Source organism: Callospermophilus lateralis, chromosome 2 (genome assembly GCF_048772815.1).
Source record: "Callospermophilus lateralis isolate mCalLat2 chromosome 2, mCalLat2.hap1, whole genome shotgun sequence".
NCBI lineage: Eukaryota > Metazoa > Chordata > Mammalia > Rodentia > Sciuridae > Callospermophilus > Callospermophilus lateralis.
The window spans coordinates 95,233,093-95,252,837 of record NC_135306.1 but is presented as its reverse complement, the minus strand read 5'-3'; the positions used below and the strand labels follow the sequence as shown (position 1 = coordinate 95,252,837).

Sequence of the window (19,745 nt, the reverse complement as noted above, 5' to 3'; positions counted from 1 at the left end):
CTGCCTAAAATACCTCTCTTCTCCTGCACCTCATCTGTATCATTCCTTCTTTTGACTATTTCTGCATCAGGTTTTATGAGTCATTTTAGTGGTGCCTCTTTCAGGAAGTCATTCCTGATTCTCCCAGATTTCATGGCTGTACTTAAACAATCCTTTCTGTGCCCTCGCACAACTTTGCTTAGATGACTAATGCATTTACATTCAATTCCAAGTTACTATCTCTATGTCTCTTTAAACTGTGACCTTCTGGAAGAACTATAATATTAATTATCTTTCTTATTCCATTTTTATGCATAGTACCTGATAGGTAATTGACACTCACTAATTATTTCTTTAAAGAATTAAATGAATGAATGAATAAATAATAGAAAGAATATTATTTCCAGTTGCAATCAGTTGAACCAGTCTAGGCTCCAATTCCCTTCTCTGTTAAAGGGGCATACTAGTCCCTGTCCATATTTTCTTTGCTTTTATTAATTAATTAATTAATTTACCAATCTACTCTCTGATAGAAACCTTTATAAAGACAAAAAGAGGTGACATCAAAGTGGCATGCCAATACATTTAAAGAATAATTGTGGTAAAAAAGTGATAAAATTGGCAATATGTCATCATATTATTTTATTAAACTGACACATACATAAAGTCAATGTGAAGAAAGTCTCAAATACTAAGCATCCAGCAGAAATAGAAGTCTTGGAGGGTTCCCTGATCTGAAAGAGTAATGGATGAAATCTAATGAGACAAAGCTAAAGGGTGGATCTTTCTGAGAGTCCTGCTGGGATTTAGAGGGCCCCGGGCTCATGGGAAAATCGTTCCAGGTAGAAACCATGTAGGAGGCTTCTAGGTACTTTACAACTTGAGGAATATCAGAGGTGTGGGACATCAGGACATTCTGAAACTGTGACTCCAAATATTATGGCACACTGCCTTCAGTCTAACTGCTTTCACATCCCTAGGGATAGGAAATCTTCCCGAAAAGCTATCTAAAAAGTTGTAGGAAGTTTGAAGCTGGTTCAGGAGTAAATAAGAGAAAGGTGACAGGTAGGGGAGAGATTGAGGTATAAGTTGGAGGGCAGTGTAACCCAGGATGGCAATGCTCCAAACAGCTTGCCAGCTAATTTCCCAGAGCTTCCCGTGGCCCATGGTGCTCTGCAGAAAAGACTCATTTCTTCATCAGTAGTGCCAGTAATATCTTTACCACCCATAAGGGAGAGAAACTATTTCACTGCAGATATAATTACTGCATCCGGTTCCAATCGTGAAGGGACAAATAAGCCCAGGCTCAGTGCAGCAGGAGGAGGCCCTAGAGAGGCTCCTGATGAAAGCATTTGTGGACTGAGATGGTGTAAGGAGCAGAGGTGAGCTAAGCAAAGCTGTGGGGAACAGGAAGAGAGCTGGGGAAACAAGACGGGTAGTCTTGTTTTACTAAACATATCATTAAAACCAAACTATTTCTAGCCTCCCCAGGGGTTACTCTCACCAATAAGTGATTCTAAAGTAAAGAAGTTGTTAATATTTGAGAAAAAAATAAATAAATTAAGGCATGAGAGAGGAGGAAAAACGAAAGAAAAGGCAGAAAAAAACTACCCTGGCTGTCTCTATCAACTAGGGAGGCTTCACGCTTTTTAGGCTACCAAGGGGAAAGCACAGCAGGAGGGGGTACCTGGGCTATGCTTTAAGTATTCTTTGGGAAATCAATTCCCTTACCTTCTCACTCAAATCCAGTTCTCGTTAGTGTGTGAGTCAATCACAGCCTCCAAGTGTGCAGCCCAGATTCAAAGTGACAATCAACTATTTTTGCTTGATGAGATCAGTTCCTCTTGACCCTGTTTACCTCCAGTTGAGGTTCTCTCTCTTGCTGAGGCTGGAGTATATAAGACTGGAGAGCCTACTAAATTGAAATGTTCCCAGCAACCCTTACCTTCTCATTTCCCTCCCTCCTCTGAATCTTATATGCAGTCAGACAACTAACTAACCATTGTTGTTACACAGGAGAGGATATGATTCCTATTACTACCATTTCTAGAGTCATTTCTCAATCTCAGGCATATGGGAGCTAAGACTGAGCATTGGTGGAAGCCAATGATAGCAGATAATCTTAGGAGGAAGACAAAGAGAAAAAGAGCCTATAGGGATAGAAAAGCCAGAATTTTGGTGTCACACTGAGAAATGCCTGGTGTAAGATGCTATTATCATTCACCCAATTTGTTAAAATCAAATTATATATTGAGGAAAGTCGTTGCAAAGCTTGTTGGACCTCTCTTTGTGAAGTTAGGGAGATTTCCTGAGCAAGTTATACGTTTCCCACAAGAAGTTTATTGGTCAGTAATTGAAGAATACATTCTGTCTCTCTATTCTATATATAGGTCACCATGATATAGAAACATAGACTAGGGCAAATGTTTCTACTTGGTTCAAATGTTATATAAAGAAGACATCACATAAGACCATTTGATATCCAGCATATGGTTTTTTGTTTTTGTTTTGTTTTAGGGAAAAGGGAACCAAGAGTTATACTGGACAAATGGAAGAAGACCACTTTATATATAAAATTGCAAGTTTCTAAATCCACTAAATCTTGGTGTGTCTTCCCCATATGACCTTCTCCTACACATCGAAAGTCTCTTACCATCCCATTCCGATGGTGCTTCCTCTATATAGCATCCAGTCTAGGCAGATTCCTACTCCCTTCCCTTTTCCTTTATTCTAGCTCACTATAGTCATTTAATATAACTCTTTGATCACCTTTGAAATGCAAGGCATTTTGCTTCATGCTAGAGAAAATCACATGTATCCAAGCCTTATTTCCTTTAAAATCTGGAGCAAGGCAACATGTCTACTCTTACCAATCCTATTTAATATAGGTCCCATGTTCATAAATGGGCAGTACTAGAAATTCTAGCCAGACCAATTAACCAAGAGAAGAAAATTAAAGGGATAAAAATAGGAAAGGAAAAAATCAAATTTTCACTGTTTATAGAAGATATGATCCTATACATAGAATATTCAAAAAGCTCCACCAAAAGACCATTTGAACTAATAAAGTCAGCAAAGAAGCAAGTCATAAAATCACAGCTTTCTTATATATCAACAGCTTTCTAATATATCAATAATGAATCTACCAGAGAAAGAAATTAGGAAAATAATCCCATTCACAAGATTTAAAAAAAGATAAGGAAAAAAACCCAAGAATAAATCTAACCAAGGAGGGGCAAGACGTCTGCAATGAGAAGAAAGAAATTGAAGAAGATATGAGAACATGGAAAGACCTCCCATGTTCATAAATGGGCAGAATTAATATATTAAAATGACAGTAATACCAAAAGCAACTTACAGATTCAATATAATTGCCATTAAAATACCAATGACTGTCTTCTCATAACTAAATTAACAAACAAAACTAACCCTAAAATTCATTTGGAAGAATAAAAGACTCAGAGTAGCTAAAGCAACTCTATATCAAAAAAGCAATGCTAGAGGCATCACAATTCCTGACTTAAAATAATACTACAGAATGATGGTAACAAAAACTGCATGGTACTGGCATAAAAACAGACACGTGGACCAGTGGTGCACACTGGGACAGAGAAAAACTGCACAGATACAAAGGTGTCAAAAACAAACACCAGAGAAAAGAGAGTTTAGTAATAAATGGTGCAGGGAAAACTGGTTAGGCACATGTAGAAAAATAAGACCAGACACTTATCTCTCACCCTGCAAAATGAATCAAGGACCTTGGAATTATACCAGAAACTATGTAAGATCAACACTCCAGCATGTAGGTACAGGCAATGACTTTCTCTTTAGGATACCTAAAGCTCAAGAAATAATGCCAAGATTCAATAAATGGGATTACATCAAACTAAAATGATTCTGCATAACTAAGGAAAACAATTGAAAGTGTGAAGAGAGAACCTGCAAAATTGGAGAAGATCTCTGCTAGATACTCTTTTGGCAGAGGATTAATATCTAGAATATATAAAGAACTCAAAAAACTTAACATCTAAAATGAAAAGAGAAAGCCCAGTTAATAAACCTAATAGATACTTCTCAGGAGAAGAAATATGGCCAACAAATTTATGAAAAAAAAATTTAAATCATTAGCAATTAGGGAAATATAAATCAAAACTACACTAAGGTTTTTATCTCACTCCACTCAGAATGGCAGCCATCAAGAATATGAACAATAATAAATGCTGGGAGAGAATATGGAAGAAAAGAAACACTTTTATACTGCTGGTGGGATTGTAAATTAGTTCATTGTAAATTAAGAAATCAGTATGGAGTTTCCTCAAAAGACTAGGAATGGAACCACCATATGACCCAGATATACCACTCTTTAGCATTTATTTTAAAGAGTAAAAGTCATTATATTATAGTGATATATTCATACCCAGGTTTATAGCATCACAGTGGAGTTTTATTCAGCTGTAAAGAAAAATGAAATTATGCCAGTTGCAGGAAAAAGTATGGAGCTTGAGATCATTATGTTAAGCCAAACTCAGAAGGTTAGGGATTGTATATTTTCTCTCATATGTGGAAGATAGAGAGGAAAAAGGAAAAGAAAGGTAGTGGGGAGGGGTGGATCTCATGAAAATGGAAGGAAGTTCAGTGGAATAGAGAAAGGGAATCAAGGCAAGGCAGGAGAGACAGGAAAAAGGGCAACACTGGAGAATTATATTGCACAATTTATAATGTTATGTTGTGTGCAGGTATGAACATGTAGCAACAGATCTCAGCATTTTATACAACTATAATGCATCAATAAAAACTATGGAAAGAAAAAATACGTAAGCCACATGTACAACATCTGTTCTCCAATGGCCTCAGTATAGGGAGGGAAGAGAGGAATCCCATTTGGCCAAAGTTGGGTAACTGATCCCAAGTAAATGTCAGTGCATCAGTGAATCGATCAATTAGGACAAATTAAATCTTTGCTCCTTATGAGGTTTGCCCAAAGCAGTGAAAGCTTTATAAAGGCATGGCCTGGGTATGTCTCTCAATGCCTTGATTATGGTGAGTGTTATGCTGTGGACATGAGGTGTCCCCACAGAGCTCCTGTGTTAATTTAGGACTATTCAGATGTGAACTTCTTAGATTACCAGAATTGAGTGGGTGGTAACTGTAAGCAAGTGGGGCACAGCTGGAAGATGATTTCAGGCAGCACTCTCCCTACCTCTTTCATATCTGAAAGAGGGCTTCTTAGAGCTGGTTTGGCCCCAAACATTCTGCTGTGCAACGCTGACTTTACAGGTCTCTCCCCTGTCAATCTTGATACAAGTATAAAATGGGGACTATGTTCCACTTGCCTCAGTTACGTAGTGTCCTCTACATTGCATGATGAATTTAATCAGAGCTACTTTGGCTGTAAGTAATGGAAATCCAATTTAAAATAGTTTAACCAAGGAAAAGTGATTTATAGAAAATTTTACCCTAGGGATGTATAGGTTTTTTGAAAGAAATAAAAATGAGTGTGTAAAAGGAACACCAAGGATGGCAGGTGGACGAAGCTGGACCTGAAGGTCTTTTAAATATATTCTCAAGGGTACTCATTCAGGAGGGAAGAAGAAAACAAACCTTTCTGAGGTTCCATCAACCTCTGGCCAAATGAAGGAGCTCAGTGTCTAAATTAAAGTGCATTATCTCCAGAGGTGGCTGCAGGATGCTAGTGTGGAGCCAGCCTGCTTATTATTTTCTATTGAAGCCCACAATTTTTGTTCAGCAGCAAGAGTCACTCTGGACCCACTGCTGAGGCCAATTAGATCTACAGTACTTGTAAAGCTGGTCTCAATTTTATCAGTGTCCAACTGATTTCAATAGCATAATTTGATATAGCAATTGCATAGAGAAGGCTTTGCAACAGACGCCAGGCAGCACTGGATGCCTTTCCAATTCCAATTTTACACTTGCTATGATACATGTTAATATCCATTTTTATATTATAATCTGAAAAGTATTTGGAGTAGATACCATCAGATTCCATTCTTTCTTCTTCCATAAAGAAAAAGTATTATTACTAATTCCTTTCTGGTTAATAGGTGGGGGTATGGAGACAGAGGTTTAGTCAATTGCCAGATTTACATAGAAAATGAATAGATCAGAAGTGAGCCATTCCTAGTTAAATCTAGCCACAAGAACATCTTGTTTCCAAGCTCTCTTACTTCAAACTTTTTTTTTTTTTTTTTTGTATTTTTCTAGTGCTCTAGGAATAAAGATCAGAATCTTCATGGGCTCTGTGTGATCTGGTCCCCCATTACCCCAACTCAGATCATTGTTTCTCCTGCTTTCTCTGCATTCAAATGTAAGCTCTGTTTGTTAGGAGGCCAGCTACCTTTCCCCCAGGACATTTGGATGTGCTGTTTCTCACCTGAAACCATTTTACTCAGCAAGTCCCTCCATATGCCAAGATCTCTGTCCCTCTTGTAGTTGACTTCCATAATCTTTGAATGCAGTCAAATTTTAGTGCAGTCAAATTTAACCTTAGACTGGGTCCTATATCCCTGTTACTCATCCTCACAGGAGTCAACATACATTGAAATTAGATATTCTTAATTAAATTATGAATGATTATCTCCTGCTCTATATCATAAGCTCCACAAGGGCAGGAATGTCATCTATCTTGCCTATATCAACACCATTATTACTAAGAGGCAAAAGTGGTTATTCTTAATGTGTCCAATGAATGCAGGAATGCATGGATAAGAAATGAAGACAGAGAAGTCTTTATAAAAATGAACAAAAAAATTTTCAATTCCAATTTTATATTTGAGTCAGTTGGATTTTTCACTATACATGTTAATATCCATTCTTATATTTATGTTCTAAAAGGTCTAGGGAAGAAGCTAAGCATCATTTTAATAAATGCACAGTTCACTTCCACATACGTAGTTTCTCAATTCAGTATGGGAAATATGAAGTAAAATTATGAAGTATACTCACATATCAAGAACCACATCTAAAGACATCATAGTTGTTTGCTTTGAGGTGAGTTAATTCACCTGGCCTAGGGCTTTTCCCCCTAGGCAGGCAGATAAGGGGTCGCCACTAATCTCATTATAAATCTACACTTCCCCTTCTTCAATGGTGAAGATCCCACTCCAGAGCATGGGTTGGGGCATCAAGGGTACCATGAGTGACACTGGCTAACTGCATCTGTTTGCCAGAATAGCTTGCTCTGCCCTCCCCCTGCTCACACAAAAGAACTGCAGCCTCCCAAGGAAGAGATTCTCAGGAATTTATGACTCAATCAAATCACCCAAAAGGAGCATAAATGGGATTAGTTTTAATATTGTTAAGTTGCAAAAATACAGGCATATGTGCATGCCAAAGCGAAAATGTACGCAAGCAAAGGGGGAAAACATATGGGCACCCATATGGTGAAAAGCGCATTGCTAGACCTTCATACACTTCTCATTTACAACAAGAACCAAAGTTAGTGAACATAAATTTGCTTTGCAAAAATGTGAGAGGAACAGCTTGTTTGCCCATAACTGTTCCACTGAGCAAGATATGTATAACCTTGATTTCTCATCTCAGACACCTCTTTCTCACACTGTAGGGATTAATTAGGCTCTAAACATGGCTTCAGATTAGAAACAAGGATCCTGGCTGCCTTGCAGAGACAAAGAAGTAGTAGCAAGACTGGATGATGCGGCAGGTCAACTAATAGGCAATTCCTATTAGTGGCTGAAACTTGTACCTGGGATGGCTCAGAAGAGAAATGAGGTTGGTAGGTCTCAGCAGGTTTATTTTAATTGAAGCAGAGGAACAATGGGGACCTACAGCAGACAATGGCATGAATGTGGTTTTGATTCAGAGGCTGTGCTTTTGTTAGAGCAATACTGCGTGATGATAGAAAGTGCCTAGACAGAGGAAAGTTGGTGAGGAGTAAGAAAGGAAAATGTGAGAGTGTGGATAATGCTTGAAGTTGGTGAACACCTTTGGGTGCCCCAGATAACAAAAAAAAAATTTGATTAAAAAAAAAAACACATCATTTTACATTGCACTTGTTGCAACCTTAATTCATGGGAGCCATATTTGTAGAGCATTAAAAAGCTCCAGATTTGACAATCAGGAACTAGGTTCTTTTCATAGATCTACAATTTTAGTTAGCTGTGAGTCATTTATCATTACTTAACCTTTCCATCTGTTTCCTTACCCATGAAACAGGCAGACTATTCCTTCTCTGACTTATTTTAGATAACTGCTATAAAATTGTTTGAGATTATGCATATTAAAATAGTTATAATTACAAATTCTATAGAAGCATATGCACAAATAGGTTTAAAATAGAAAACTATAGATTAGTTTTACTTATAGTTGTATTATTTTGAAATAATCAGTGATTTAGAAGAAGTTGTAAAAATAGTAGACAGGTACCATGTACTTATCAGTCAGCTCCTCTATTGGTGACCTTTTATGTGATTGAATGTATACACACACTCACAAACACACACACACACACACACATCACATCACATATTCACATACATGCATATGTACTATAACTACTCTATGGAGCTTATTTGGATTTAACCAGGTTTTGCATGTACTGTTTTTTCATGTCTTTGTGTATAGTTCTGTGGCATTTCATCACACATGTGGATTCATACACTTAAAACAGCAATTAATATATTATGCTATTCTAGCACCAACTCCCTCCTGTGGGTTTTTCCTTCCTGTGCCCTAAATTCTGTCAATCATAGGCCTTTTGTGCATATTAAAATCTTTGTATCACACAAAAGCTAAGGAAGTGAAATCATACAGTCTGTTATCATAAAGTTTCAAGTGATATGGACTCTTTTTATTCAGCATAATTCCCTTCAATTTCACCCATGTTGTTGAGTATATTAATCAATTCATTCATTTATATTGATCCATAGTATACCATGATATATTTGTACCATATCTTGTTTAACCACTCACCCAGTGAATAACTTTTGGGTTGTTTCCAATTGTGGATGTCACAAATAAAACTGATGTATTACTCCTGACTTTTAGACGGACGAAACACTGAATCACTGAATGACTAATCTAAGAGTACCAAGAATTAAGACAGGAAGGCAGAAGTAGAATAATAGTAGACATGAGCACTTTTCTCTCAGGGTTGCTGGGCCATTAAAGAAGTTAAAACATAAGTGTACAGAAGAGTGTTTGACACACAGTAGAAGCATTCATCATAATACCATCATGAGTAGTGTTTCAGAGAATGCATTGGAAGACAAACATGGCACAACTGTAATTTAGAGGAATGCATTTAATATGCATTCAACACTATTACATGATTTCAATTTATCTTCTATTTTCATCCCTAAAATAAAATCTGACGTAGTCATCATAGAGTTCCATGTCACAGTCACAGGAATTGAAGATAATGGAGATGAAGTAATTTTTATAAAGTCACTCGACTTCTTAATAACTTAGCCTGGATTTCAAGTTCAGGTCTGTAAGACTTTGAAGTCTGTATTCAACTTACGATCTAACACTACCCATCTGAAGAGACTGACACCTAACAATATGTGCAGGTCAGTGCTTCTTTTATTTGGACTGTCAAGGACTTGACCATTTGTTTAAGACTTTTTCTCAGGAATTTGTACATTAACAAATATATAAAAGCTATAGTATAAACAGTCATGGATCAATACATTTCTTAACCTTAACATTTGGCAGGGTGAAGAATAGAAGTTAGAATTGGCCAAACAAGTCAGAACTATGGAGGATACTATGGAAGTCTTCTGGCAACCTCACACATCTAAAACAATGCCAGCCATTACTTCCCAGACAGCTATCATCAGACCCATTCATCACAGTCATGATACCCTTTCCTCAGAGATCCTCTCCCACCACTAGTTTTTACCCAGGATTAATCAATTTAGTTACATGGATTCTTTATCATAGCACATTAGAAGCAAATAATCAGAAGAAATGTGATTTTCAAACTGCAGATACACTAACTTCAGGAAGAATCAACAACACATTAAGACCCAAGTTTTCAGTTCTGCCAATGTGTCAATAAAATTGACAAAGTTGCATTAAAATAGGTTGGAAATCATAATCTAGAACATATATATATGTGTGTGTGTGTGTGTGTGTATAATTGTATTATTAATCATGATTAATATTATTATAAATTATTTTACATGATTATAATTAATATATTTTATAATATAATTAGATATTATTGTATTATATTACAAATCATTATATAATGCATAATATAATATATAATATAATTGTGTTATATTATGAGACATATTATAAAATATAATTACTATAATATAATTATATAACATATAGTATAATTATACATTCTATACCATATTTACATTTTTAGAGGTGTTCAGCACTTGGGATAATGGGAGAAAATGTGTTAATAGTCTGACTGGAGGGAAGCAATGAAAAATAGAGAAACTATACCAAACAGAACAACTTCTAATGGCTATATTTCTAGTCATCCCAGTCTCCAAATGCTGAGGTACAATTGATGTGTATAATGTTAATATTACAATATAAAGATGAGGTTAGATGGCATTCTCTAGACTGAAGGAAAAGAGAAGATAACATGGTTCATTTTTAAAGTGCTTCCATTAAAAGTGACTCAAGTCAATGCATACAGGCATCAGCTTCAGTTACCTAGAAAATTCACCTCTGCAAAATAATTCACTCACTTGCTCCCTGAGGTATTACTGTGTATGAGTAGATTGTAGGAGCAACTCACTCACAGGTGAATGGCTGTCATCTTAAAATCTCAGTGGAGGGAAGAAAGAAAAGAAGACTTTTTTATGTTTCCCAAACATCTGGCCTTCCCAAATATGCCATCGGAAATGGGGCCAGGTGCATAAGGCATTAGAGTGATCACTGGCTTAGAGGGAAAGCTGCTGTCTTAGAACAGTGGCAGCTTCCCCTGCGTCCTTCACCACTCCCAGGCAGCACTCTAGTTTTCACGTTACTCCTGTGCCCCAAACTCATGATGGTCTGGCTCCCTTTCTCCTGTTCTTCAGAAACAGAACTGAAAACAATTCTTGAAACTTGGTAGATTCACAATAAATTCCAAACACACTGGCCACTGGCTAACTCCGTCACCTACCCTATTTGAAACCTGCCTACCCTATCCTATGGAAATCCCTTAGAGACAGCAGCCTGTGATTTTCTCATTGCCCTTGTTTCTTGAGCTTTGGGTCATTTGGTTCATATTTCTAGATGTGGGAAGGCTTTTAAGTGCCATGTTCTATGGCAAATACATATGAATATATGTTTTTAATTAAGCCATTATCTACTATTGGAAAAATTAAGTATAGCTTTTTATATTTAAAGAAAAATAATAGATATATGATAATTGCTCAGTGGTTTGCATGTCAATAGCAAAACCCAAACACATATTTATAGCATACTTTTTAAAAATATGTTCACAACATTTCATCATGATCCTGTAAACTTTCCAGCTTTCCTGAGAAGTGAGTTAGATGTCATCACTTCTGGAAAGGTCATTTCTGAGAACCCTGGCATATTTAAATATTGCAAAGGAAACAGGTGGTTCAGAGGTTTCCAGCTGCCTACTCAGTCTAGAAATCAGAGAAGCTGGAAGGCTTTTAGACTCACATCTGGAATCTTTGTGATTCTTCATTGCTTTTGTAAGAAAGACTTGTTGATGGTGTTTTTGTTGCTATGAGAAAACAAACCTGAAAAGCAAAGCCCCTTCAAAGAGGCTCCAGGAGAGTGGCAGAGATGGAAATACTGGCACCATGAGAACTGGTAACTGGCAACCAGAGCTCCCTTCTTTGCCTCCCTTCATCCCCAATCAGTTTTACATATTTATGAGTGCCCCTTACCTTAACCCCTTCATTTTCAAACACTTATCATTTTGAGATCATATCCCTATATTTTGAGTTGTAAAGTTTCTCTTCATTAAATTTATCAACTTTTTATATTTATGACATTCATCATGATTTTGCACCCACCAAACTTTACCATTATCATTATCTAATGTGATAATGGGTTTATTTTTACCTCTTCCTATAATTCCTATGAATTGGTAGCACGTACATAGACAGTTATTTTAAACCATTATTTGAATATTCGTTTTAATATTCAGTCATTTTTCTATTAAAATATTTTTTCCTAAATGAAAAAAAACTTATTTATTCATTCCCATTTTATAGAGCTAAAAATTTAAGCAATGTTTTAACATTTTGGGAACACAGCTGTGCAGTGAGCTAAATCCTTGATTGTAATCCTATTGGAATTTCAAAGGAAATGTCATTGCAACGTTTATTTCTTATTCTTCCATGTAGAACTAACCAGCAACTTTTTCTAAAAATGCTGCTTGATGTTCAAGTTTCATTGGATGTTCCTCTAAACCTTTAAGACAACTCCCTAAGTCCAAATAGATGGAGCAATCTTCTAAAAAATTTTTTTAAAAAGTATTGGTAGTTACCTGGTATATGCAAATTTTAAATTTGCAAACTCTCTAGGTTCCTGATCTATTCAAACTTTGGAAACAATGCTTTGAGTAGAAATGTTTAAATGATATTGAAAGCAGGGAGGGGAAAGACAATAGTAGAAATGACAGATAGGGAAGTAAAGGCCTAGATGACAAGACAAAGCCACCTCAGAGTGAAGCACTGCCATCCCTGAGATTTAAAGAGGAGAAGATCCTTTAAATTTAGACGTTGCCGTGCTTTTTTGAGGCCAAATTGCAGCTATTACATTATATATAGTTTGGGAATATTTGAATGAGTCTCCTTTCTTTTAAAAAGGAAATTGTACCAGTTTACCATTAGAAAGAATTGCTTAGAAAGACTGATACTAAATCCAAATGCCTTTTAAAATATTTCTAGGCTTAGAGAACTATATATTTAGCATCAAATAAGTACATTTTGATACTTCAAGCATTTATAAATATATTTTACTTTACCAAATACATAAAGAGTGTTCTGATGGTTAGATAATTTTTTTGTATAGCATAAATTCAAAATTTTTTCCTGACTTTACAACAAAATCTCCTGGTGCCCTTATCTTTGGGAACATATACTATTGTTGTATTTGTATTAAAGGTGATCTTTGTGATGTCCTTCACATATATTTTAAAATTCTTGTTAATATTTCTATATAATATTGACATTTTTGGTTTCAATATCTGAGGTCTTTATATAAAGATTGTTAACTAGATTTGTTAGCATTATCTTTCCCTAATAATAAGACATGGAAAGAAATACAAGTTCTGAGTTTCTGTGAAAGAAAACAGCAATGCTTAAGTAGTGTTCCTAGTAATAAATCCAGTCCCTTATTTGGTGCCATTGAGATATTGATGTTCCAAATTAGGGAAAGAAATTCACATCATTTTTTTTCCTATATATCTATATTTATCTTTCAAAATGCCTTGAAATTTAATTTACACACAGTATAACACACTTATTTTTATCATACGGAGGTAGTAGTTTGAACTAACTTCAACACCAATGTAACCACCATTTCATTCAAGGTATAGAATTTTTCCAAAATTCCCAAAATTCTTTGTACCCCTTTTCTGTTCATTCTCCCCAAAGTCCTACCCTAAGTAATCACTGGCATACCATCTATAGGCTAGCTTTGCCTGTTCTAGAACTTCATGTAAATGAAACCATGTAGTATGCAGGACTTTATGCTTAGTTTCTTTTCCTTGGCCATTTTGTTATGTGTATCAGTGGTTTGTTTCATCTAATTAATGAGGGATGGTCTGTTGTTTGAATATATCCTAACTTATCTATGTGCCCATTAGTGCTTAGTTGGATTATTTCTACTTGGAAGAAAAGAGAGCTATTATAAACATTATACTTTTGTGGATGTATGCTTTTGATGTATTTTGAGTTAATATCTAGGAATAGAATTTGTCAGGTCATGCTTTAAGTGTATGTTTTAACTTTATAACAAATGTCAAATTGTTTGCCATGGTGCTTATACCATTTTACAGTCCCAAAGTGGATGGACATGAGCTTCAATAGGTATTTTCACCAACACTTGATATTATCAGTCTTTTTAATTTTGGTATTTCCAAAGGTTGAGCAATGGAATCTCACTGTAGTTTAATTTTCATTTCAATATTAATGATGTTGAGTACGTTCTCATATGCTTATTTGCTAGTCATAGATTTTCTTTTGAAATTGTTTATTCATATTTTTTCATTTTGTAGTGGGCTGTTATTTTGCAAGAATGCTTCATATACACTAGATTTAATTTTTTTCTCAGACATGTGTACAACATATATCTTCTCTAAGTCTGACTCAATTTTCATTTATTCGTATTGATGATTTTAATTTTGATGAAGTCTGTTATGGGTTGAATTGCATCATCTTCAAAAAGCACTTTGAAGTTCTAATTTTCAGCACCTCAGAATGTGATCTTGTTGGAAAAAGATTATTTACAGAGATAATCAAGTTAAGATGTGGTCATTAGTGTGGGTCGTAATACAGTGTTACCCTTACCCCTTTAGTGTTTCCCTACTTTAAGGGAAAATTTAACACAGGAAGAATGCCATGAAAAGATGAAGGGAGAGATCAAAATGATACTACTAAATATCAAGAAATGTCAAAGATTTACATCAATCACCAGAAGTCAGGGGGGAAAAAAGCATACAAGAGATTCTCCCTCTCACCTATCAAAAAGGAGCCAAACCTGTCAGCACCTTGATCTTGGATGTACAACCTCCTGAAATGTGAGGAAATGAATTTCTATTCTGTAAGTCACACAGTTTTTTGATATTTTGTTAGGGCAGTCCCAGAAAATTAATACAGAGTTTTTTTTACCCATTGTTGGGGTTTATTTTATCATAGCAGACCTTTGTCTTTCTCAAGGTTATTAAGATTTACTCCTGTGTTTTATTTTAGAGCTATCTTACTTTTACACATAAGGTACACTCCACATATTTTCCTAATCACTATTCACTGAGTTTCATATTGAATTTTCTATTGTCTAAGACAGTACTTATTTCTGTTACAATTCCTAGAATAATAATAGTTTCTAATAGTCATGCAAATATATCACGTGAATTTGTGCCCATATTTTCAAGTTCAATTTGGAGTGAGTTTAACTTCCAAGAGGATAAGGCTCAATGCCCCTTTGGTTCCTTCCCACTACGTTGGAGATGATCATAAATGATGTATTAATACTAATTTTTGAGTGCCCAACAGAGTTCTGATATTATTTCTAATATCCTTTTCTACTCAAGGTGGACTGTTTATGTGCAGATAAGACAGGTGTAGCTTTGGATTAATATTCACAAAGTTCTGAAGCAGGAAATCTCTTTCCTCTTGGATTCTCAATAATGCCAACATTCCCAGTGACAATGTATCACCTTACCACCCTACTGCAAGAAAGCAGATATTACCTCCAATTAAGAAATTAACATCTTTACTGAAATTTGCTTTTATAAAACTTTGTTCCTTATAGTTTAGAAAACAAAAACCTTTTAATGTTATAAAAAGTGCTATGAAAATAATTCAGTAAATTTCCTCTATAAATTCTTTTGGACTGGAACACTCAGCAGATGATAGAAGTTCCTGTTTGATTTTTACATTGTTGTATTACAGATACATTGCTGTTTTCTGATTCTTGGAGTTCTGTTGGGTGTGACAGTCAAGACTTAAATACACTAACTCTGAATACTTTCCATACATGAATACCTTACCCTTGACTGATAGATGTCTCCATGTCACAGTTGGCTCTGGTCTGCCAATAGCAAGACACAGCAGGGTCACGCTGCTTCCCTCATTCACGGTGATGTCTGAGGATATGTTCATGATCTGGGGAGGAACTATAAAGAAACAGAGAAGAGAAGAAACACCTGAGAACTATTCTTTGCACTTAAAAGATGCTTTTTCATGATGAATATTGTTCTCATTCACAAAAAAATTTATGTTGCTAACTAAGATTTTGGCCACCAACAGCATTTACGGTGTTCTCCTGAAAGGCAAAGCTCAGTATTTTATTAGGTTGAAATAGGACACAGGGGCTTCTGTGTGGATGATGAGGGCACAGAGGAACTGAAGACATGGACATTACTGCTGTTGACTTAAGGCAAAATCAAAACAAAAATACAAAGTCTTCCAAGGGCCCAGTCTATCCATATACTCATTCCTTGTATTGGAATCAATGGCTGAAGTGAGTAACCATGAGTAGTCAGTCCCCAAAGACCTTTTCAAAGCTCTTACCAAAAAGACCAAACACACTGAGATAGTTAAGATTTCCTTAGCATTCCAGATCTTTTCGAAAATTTTTGAACTTGTACAAGAATAGTCCATCCTGGAATTTTCTTCTTCTTGTTGTTTAACTTAAAAATTCCTAACTACTCTTAAAACGCATCCTTAAACACTCAGTGAAATTTTCTCGGACTCTTTCAGAGTTAGTTGGCTTTCTCCCTGGACTCAACCAACAAGCATTAATGTCCCTGCTGCTTTTGTCAACATGAAATCGTACAGACACTCTTCTACTTAGGATGGAGTCATGTCTAGTGATACATTATGACTTGAAAATATCCTAACTCTAAAATGCATTTAATACACTTAACCTCCCAAATATCATAGTTTAATAACCCAGTACATTGTGGAGTACAGGTGGTTTCCCCTTGTGATCATATGGCTGATTGGGAGCTTGGCTCACTGCCACTGCCCAGCATAATGAGTTTTATACTGTATAACATTAACCTGGGAAAATATCCAAAATCAAAATTCAAAGTAAGATTTCTACTGAGTGAGAATGATTTCCTATTAATGCAAAAGTTAAAAAATATTAAGTGTAGCCATCATAAGTAAGGAACTAAACTGTATTTTAAAGGTATGGTATTCTAGTGGTCAGGGTCAGGGTTCTGGGTCCATTTACATCAAGATTTGAATCTTAGCTTAGCTCCTCATCTACTGTATTTCTTCATAAGTAACCCTCCTTTACCTCTTTGAGCTTTGGTGTGTTCACCTGTGAACTGCAGGTGACACTAGCAACTAAATTCACAAAGTTGTGAGGTTTAAATGAATTAATGACATAGTAGAGTATCTGATTTAAAGGAAGCACTCAATAAGTGTTAGTTGCTAGGAAAATCATGATGATGATGATGATGATGATGATAATGATGGTGATGTTGATGATGATGATGACAGCAACAATAACATCTTTCAAAAATATCATTTTCCACTCATGGGCCAACACCATTTCTGTGTATCTTTAGCACTGCAGAACATACACAATCCCTTATGTTACTACCTATCTTGCCTATCTCAAGCCTTGATTATCAATTCAACTCAAAGCTCATTATGGAGAAAACCTAGATTCCTTCTCAATTTTTACTCTACATCACCATTGTTCTGGTTGTGTTTCTCACTGATCTTCACAAGGACATCTGCAATACCCTCCAATCTGAAATCTTCCATTTGGTCTCTGTAGTTTTTGGTCCCTCTAATCTATTCCTTACTAGGCTAGAGTGATCTTTTCAGGCAATAATCTAACCAAACTACTCTCCTTTGAACTCCTACAGCTCACTATGACCAACCAGATGTAGACAATCTCCTCTGCATGACCAAAGGGCTGGGCACTCTAACCCCAAATCCACTGCCAAGCTTCCTCCCCAGGCACAGTTCTCTCTAACACAGCACACTGCAGATCTTCACTCTGCCTGCAATATGAGAAAAGCATAGGTGCTTCCATAGTGTTGCTCCTCCTCCTCCTTTCTTGGTTCTTTTCTTATAAAGATATCGTTCAAGAGGTATTCAAATGTCACCTCCCCTCTGCTGTTTTCCCTAACCTCTTCTCACATTCCAAAACCATCTCTTCAGCTGCATCTTGTTCAAACCTGTGGCATTACAGGCAATGGTTTTATATCTGTCTCTTTCCCAGGAGAGCAAGTGGTGGAGGTCAAGCAGCGATCACACACATCTCTATTTCCTCAGTGTCTGGCACAGAGGCTGGAAAGGTTGCATGCTTAATTCCTCTTTGAATGAAAGATTCAAAGAACAGATTGAGCAGAATTCCAAATCTAGGGTAGTTAAGATTTTGAATGGGAGATTTCAGACACCTAATCTTTTCTTTCCAATTTTCTTTCCGATCTTCAAAATAAAAGGAAACATAACAGAAAGAAGGCATACAGTCATGATGATTTGTATGTACTGCACTTTAATTATGAATTATTAATTATAAAACAGGTAAAGAAATAGTAGATTATAAACCACCTTGAGTCAGTGACAAAAGAGAATTATGGCTGATGCTCAATTCAGACGACTATGCAGCCTGAAGTTTTATGTTGCTGAGACCTTACAGGTAAGTCTTTTCAAGGAGAAGCCATAAGTAATGAGCAGAACATTTGAGCTCTTAAGGGAATCCACATTAGCAAATAAATAAAAATTGCCTAGCTTATAAATCTGCCATATTTTGTATTATTTCTGCATTAGGAATTGCCCTGAAATTTCAGTGCACATATTTTACCGAAATACACAGTGGGAAAAAAATAGTGTACATTCTAACTACACTGCAATCTCTTGAGAAAATGGTTCTACCTGTTTTTCAGTATTTTCTAACTTGTTAAAAAATAGTTCTGGGCTTAGAAATGCCAATACTTTTTTTTCACTTCTGTAAAGCAACAACTTCAGTGCAACTTCCAAAATATTCTCAAAATAATGTCTACTTTAGCTGGAAGTACTAAGCCATCTGAAATTCCCTTTTGTAGACCCTAGAGACTCTCCAGGAGGAAGCTAGACACAGCGTGAGGAAGCACAGTCATGGTGGTGAACCGCGATTTAATACATTGCTGCCATGGTGCTGTGGAATGCAGTGTTCAAGCACAGTGCCTCACCTCAGAGCCATTATTTCCATGGACATTGTATCTCATTGGATGGTTTGAGGGATGGATGAAAAGATATTTGTAAAATTCCATAGATGTTCATTACGATCTCCTCATTCTCCTGGAGCTCAGTCAATGTTACCCATTAGGAAAGCTTCCTGAAGTGGGATTGCCAGTGGCAAGTCAGACAGTCCCACTAAGTCCACAGTCCTATCTCTCCTTTTCTGCAACTGGATAATGGTCTGTCATTTATCAAAGGAACAAGTAATTTCAAAGGTGTGAGTAGCCAAGTGGAGAAAGTGGTTTGGCTTTATTTTTATTTTTATTAATGCAGTGCTGAGGATCCAACACAGGGTCTTGAGCATACCAGACAAGTATTCTTACCATTGAGCTAGCAATCCCCCCAGCTCTCAGAAAGTGCTTTGGGAAGAAGGAAATTATTTTTATTTTCAATTATGGTATTCTTAGCAACCAATGTTAGTAGGTAGCTTTGATTGTAAACTGTCCTGCACATGCATTATCTCACAGATTCCTTAAAATTAGGAGATAAATTGAATAAATATTCCATTAAAATAAAGAAACTGAGGCACAGGGGGAACTAAGTAATTACAGAATTCATAAATGGCAGAGCACATATTATCGTGTCTTTTGGTTTAATCTCTTTTCAATCCCCCAAACACAATGTTTATATTCATTCACTTTTGCATATTGTTTTCTTGGCTTCCTAGTCATCCCAGAGCGTCTTCTTTCAGAGCACTTGCCACAGTGAACAAAGCCCTCTCATTCAAGTCTGCCTCCCCACTCACCTCCCTTGACAACAGGGATCCCTCTTAACCATCCTTGTTTCTCCAAGGCCCTGTGTATTTTTTGCCAAGGGAGGTATTCAATAATGTTAATTTAAATCTGAAGCAAACTTGGCAATACTATTAAGACCTACTCTTGCTTT

The 19,745-nt window shown here is 36.2% G+C and overlaps 1 protein-coding gene across 4 annotated transcripts in view; it reads right to left on the bottom strand.

Annotated features, from left to right (window-relative positions):
* Opcml (opioid binding protein/cell adhesion molecule like) overlaps window positions 1-19,745 on the bottom strand; it is a 513,817-nt gene that overhangs the window by 85,032 nt on the left and 409,040 nt on the right. For all 4 annotated transcript variants that reach the window (XM_076843550.2, XM_076843552.2, XM_076843551.2 and 1 more), the window contains exon 3: window positions 15,665-15,790. In XM_076843550.2, coding sequence (XP_076699665.1) covers window positions 15,665-15,790 — 126 coding nt within the window. The remainder of the gene's footprint in view (window positions 1-15,664; window positions 15,791-19,745) is intronic.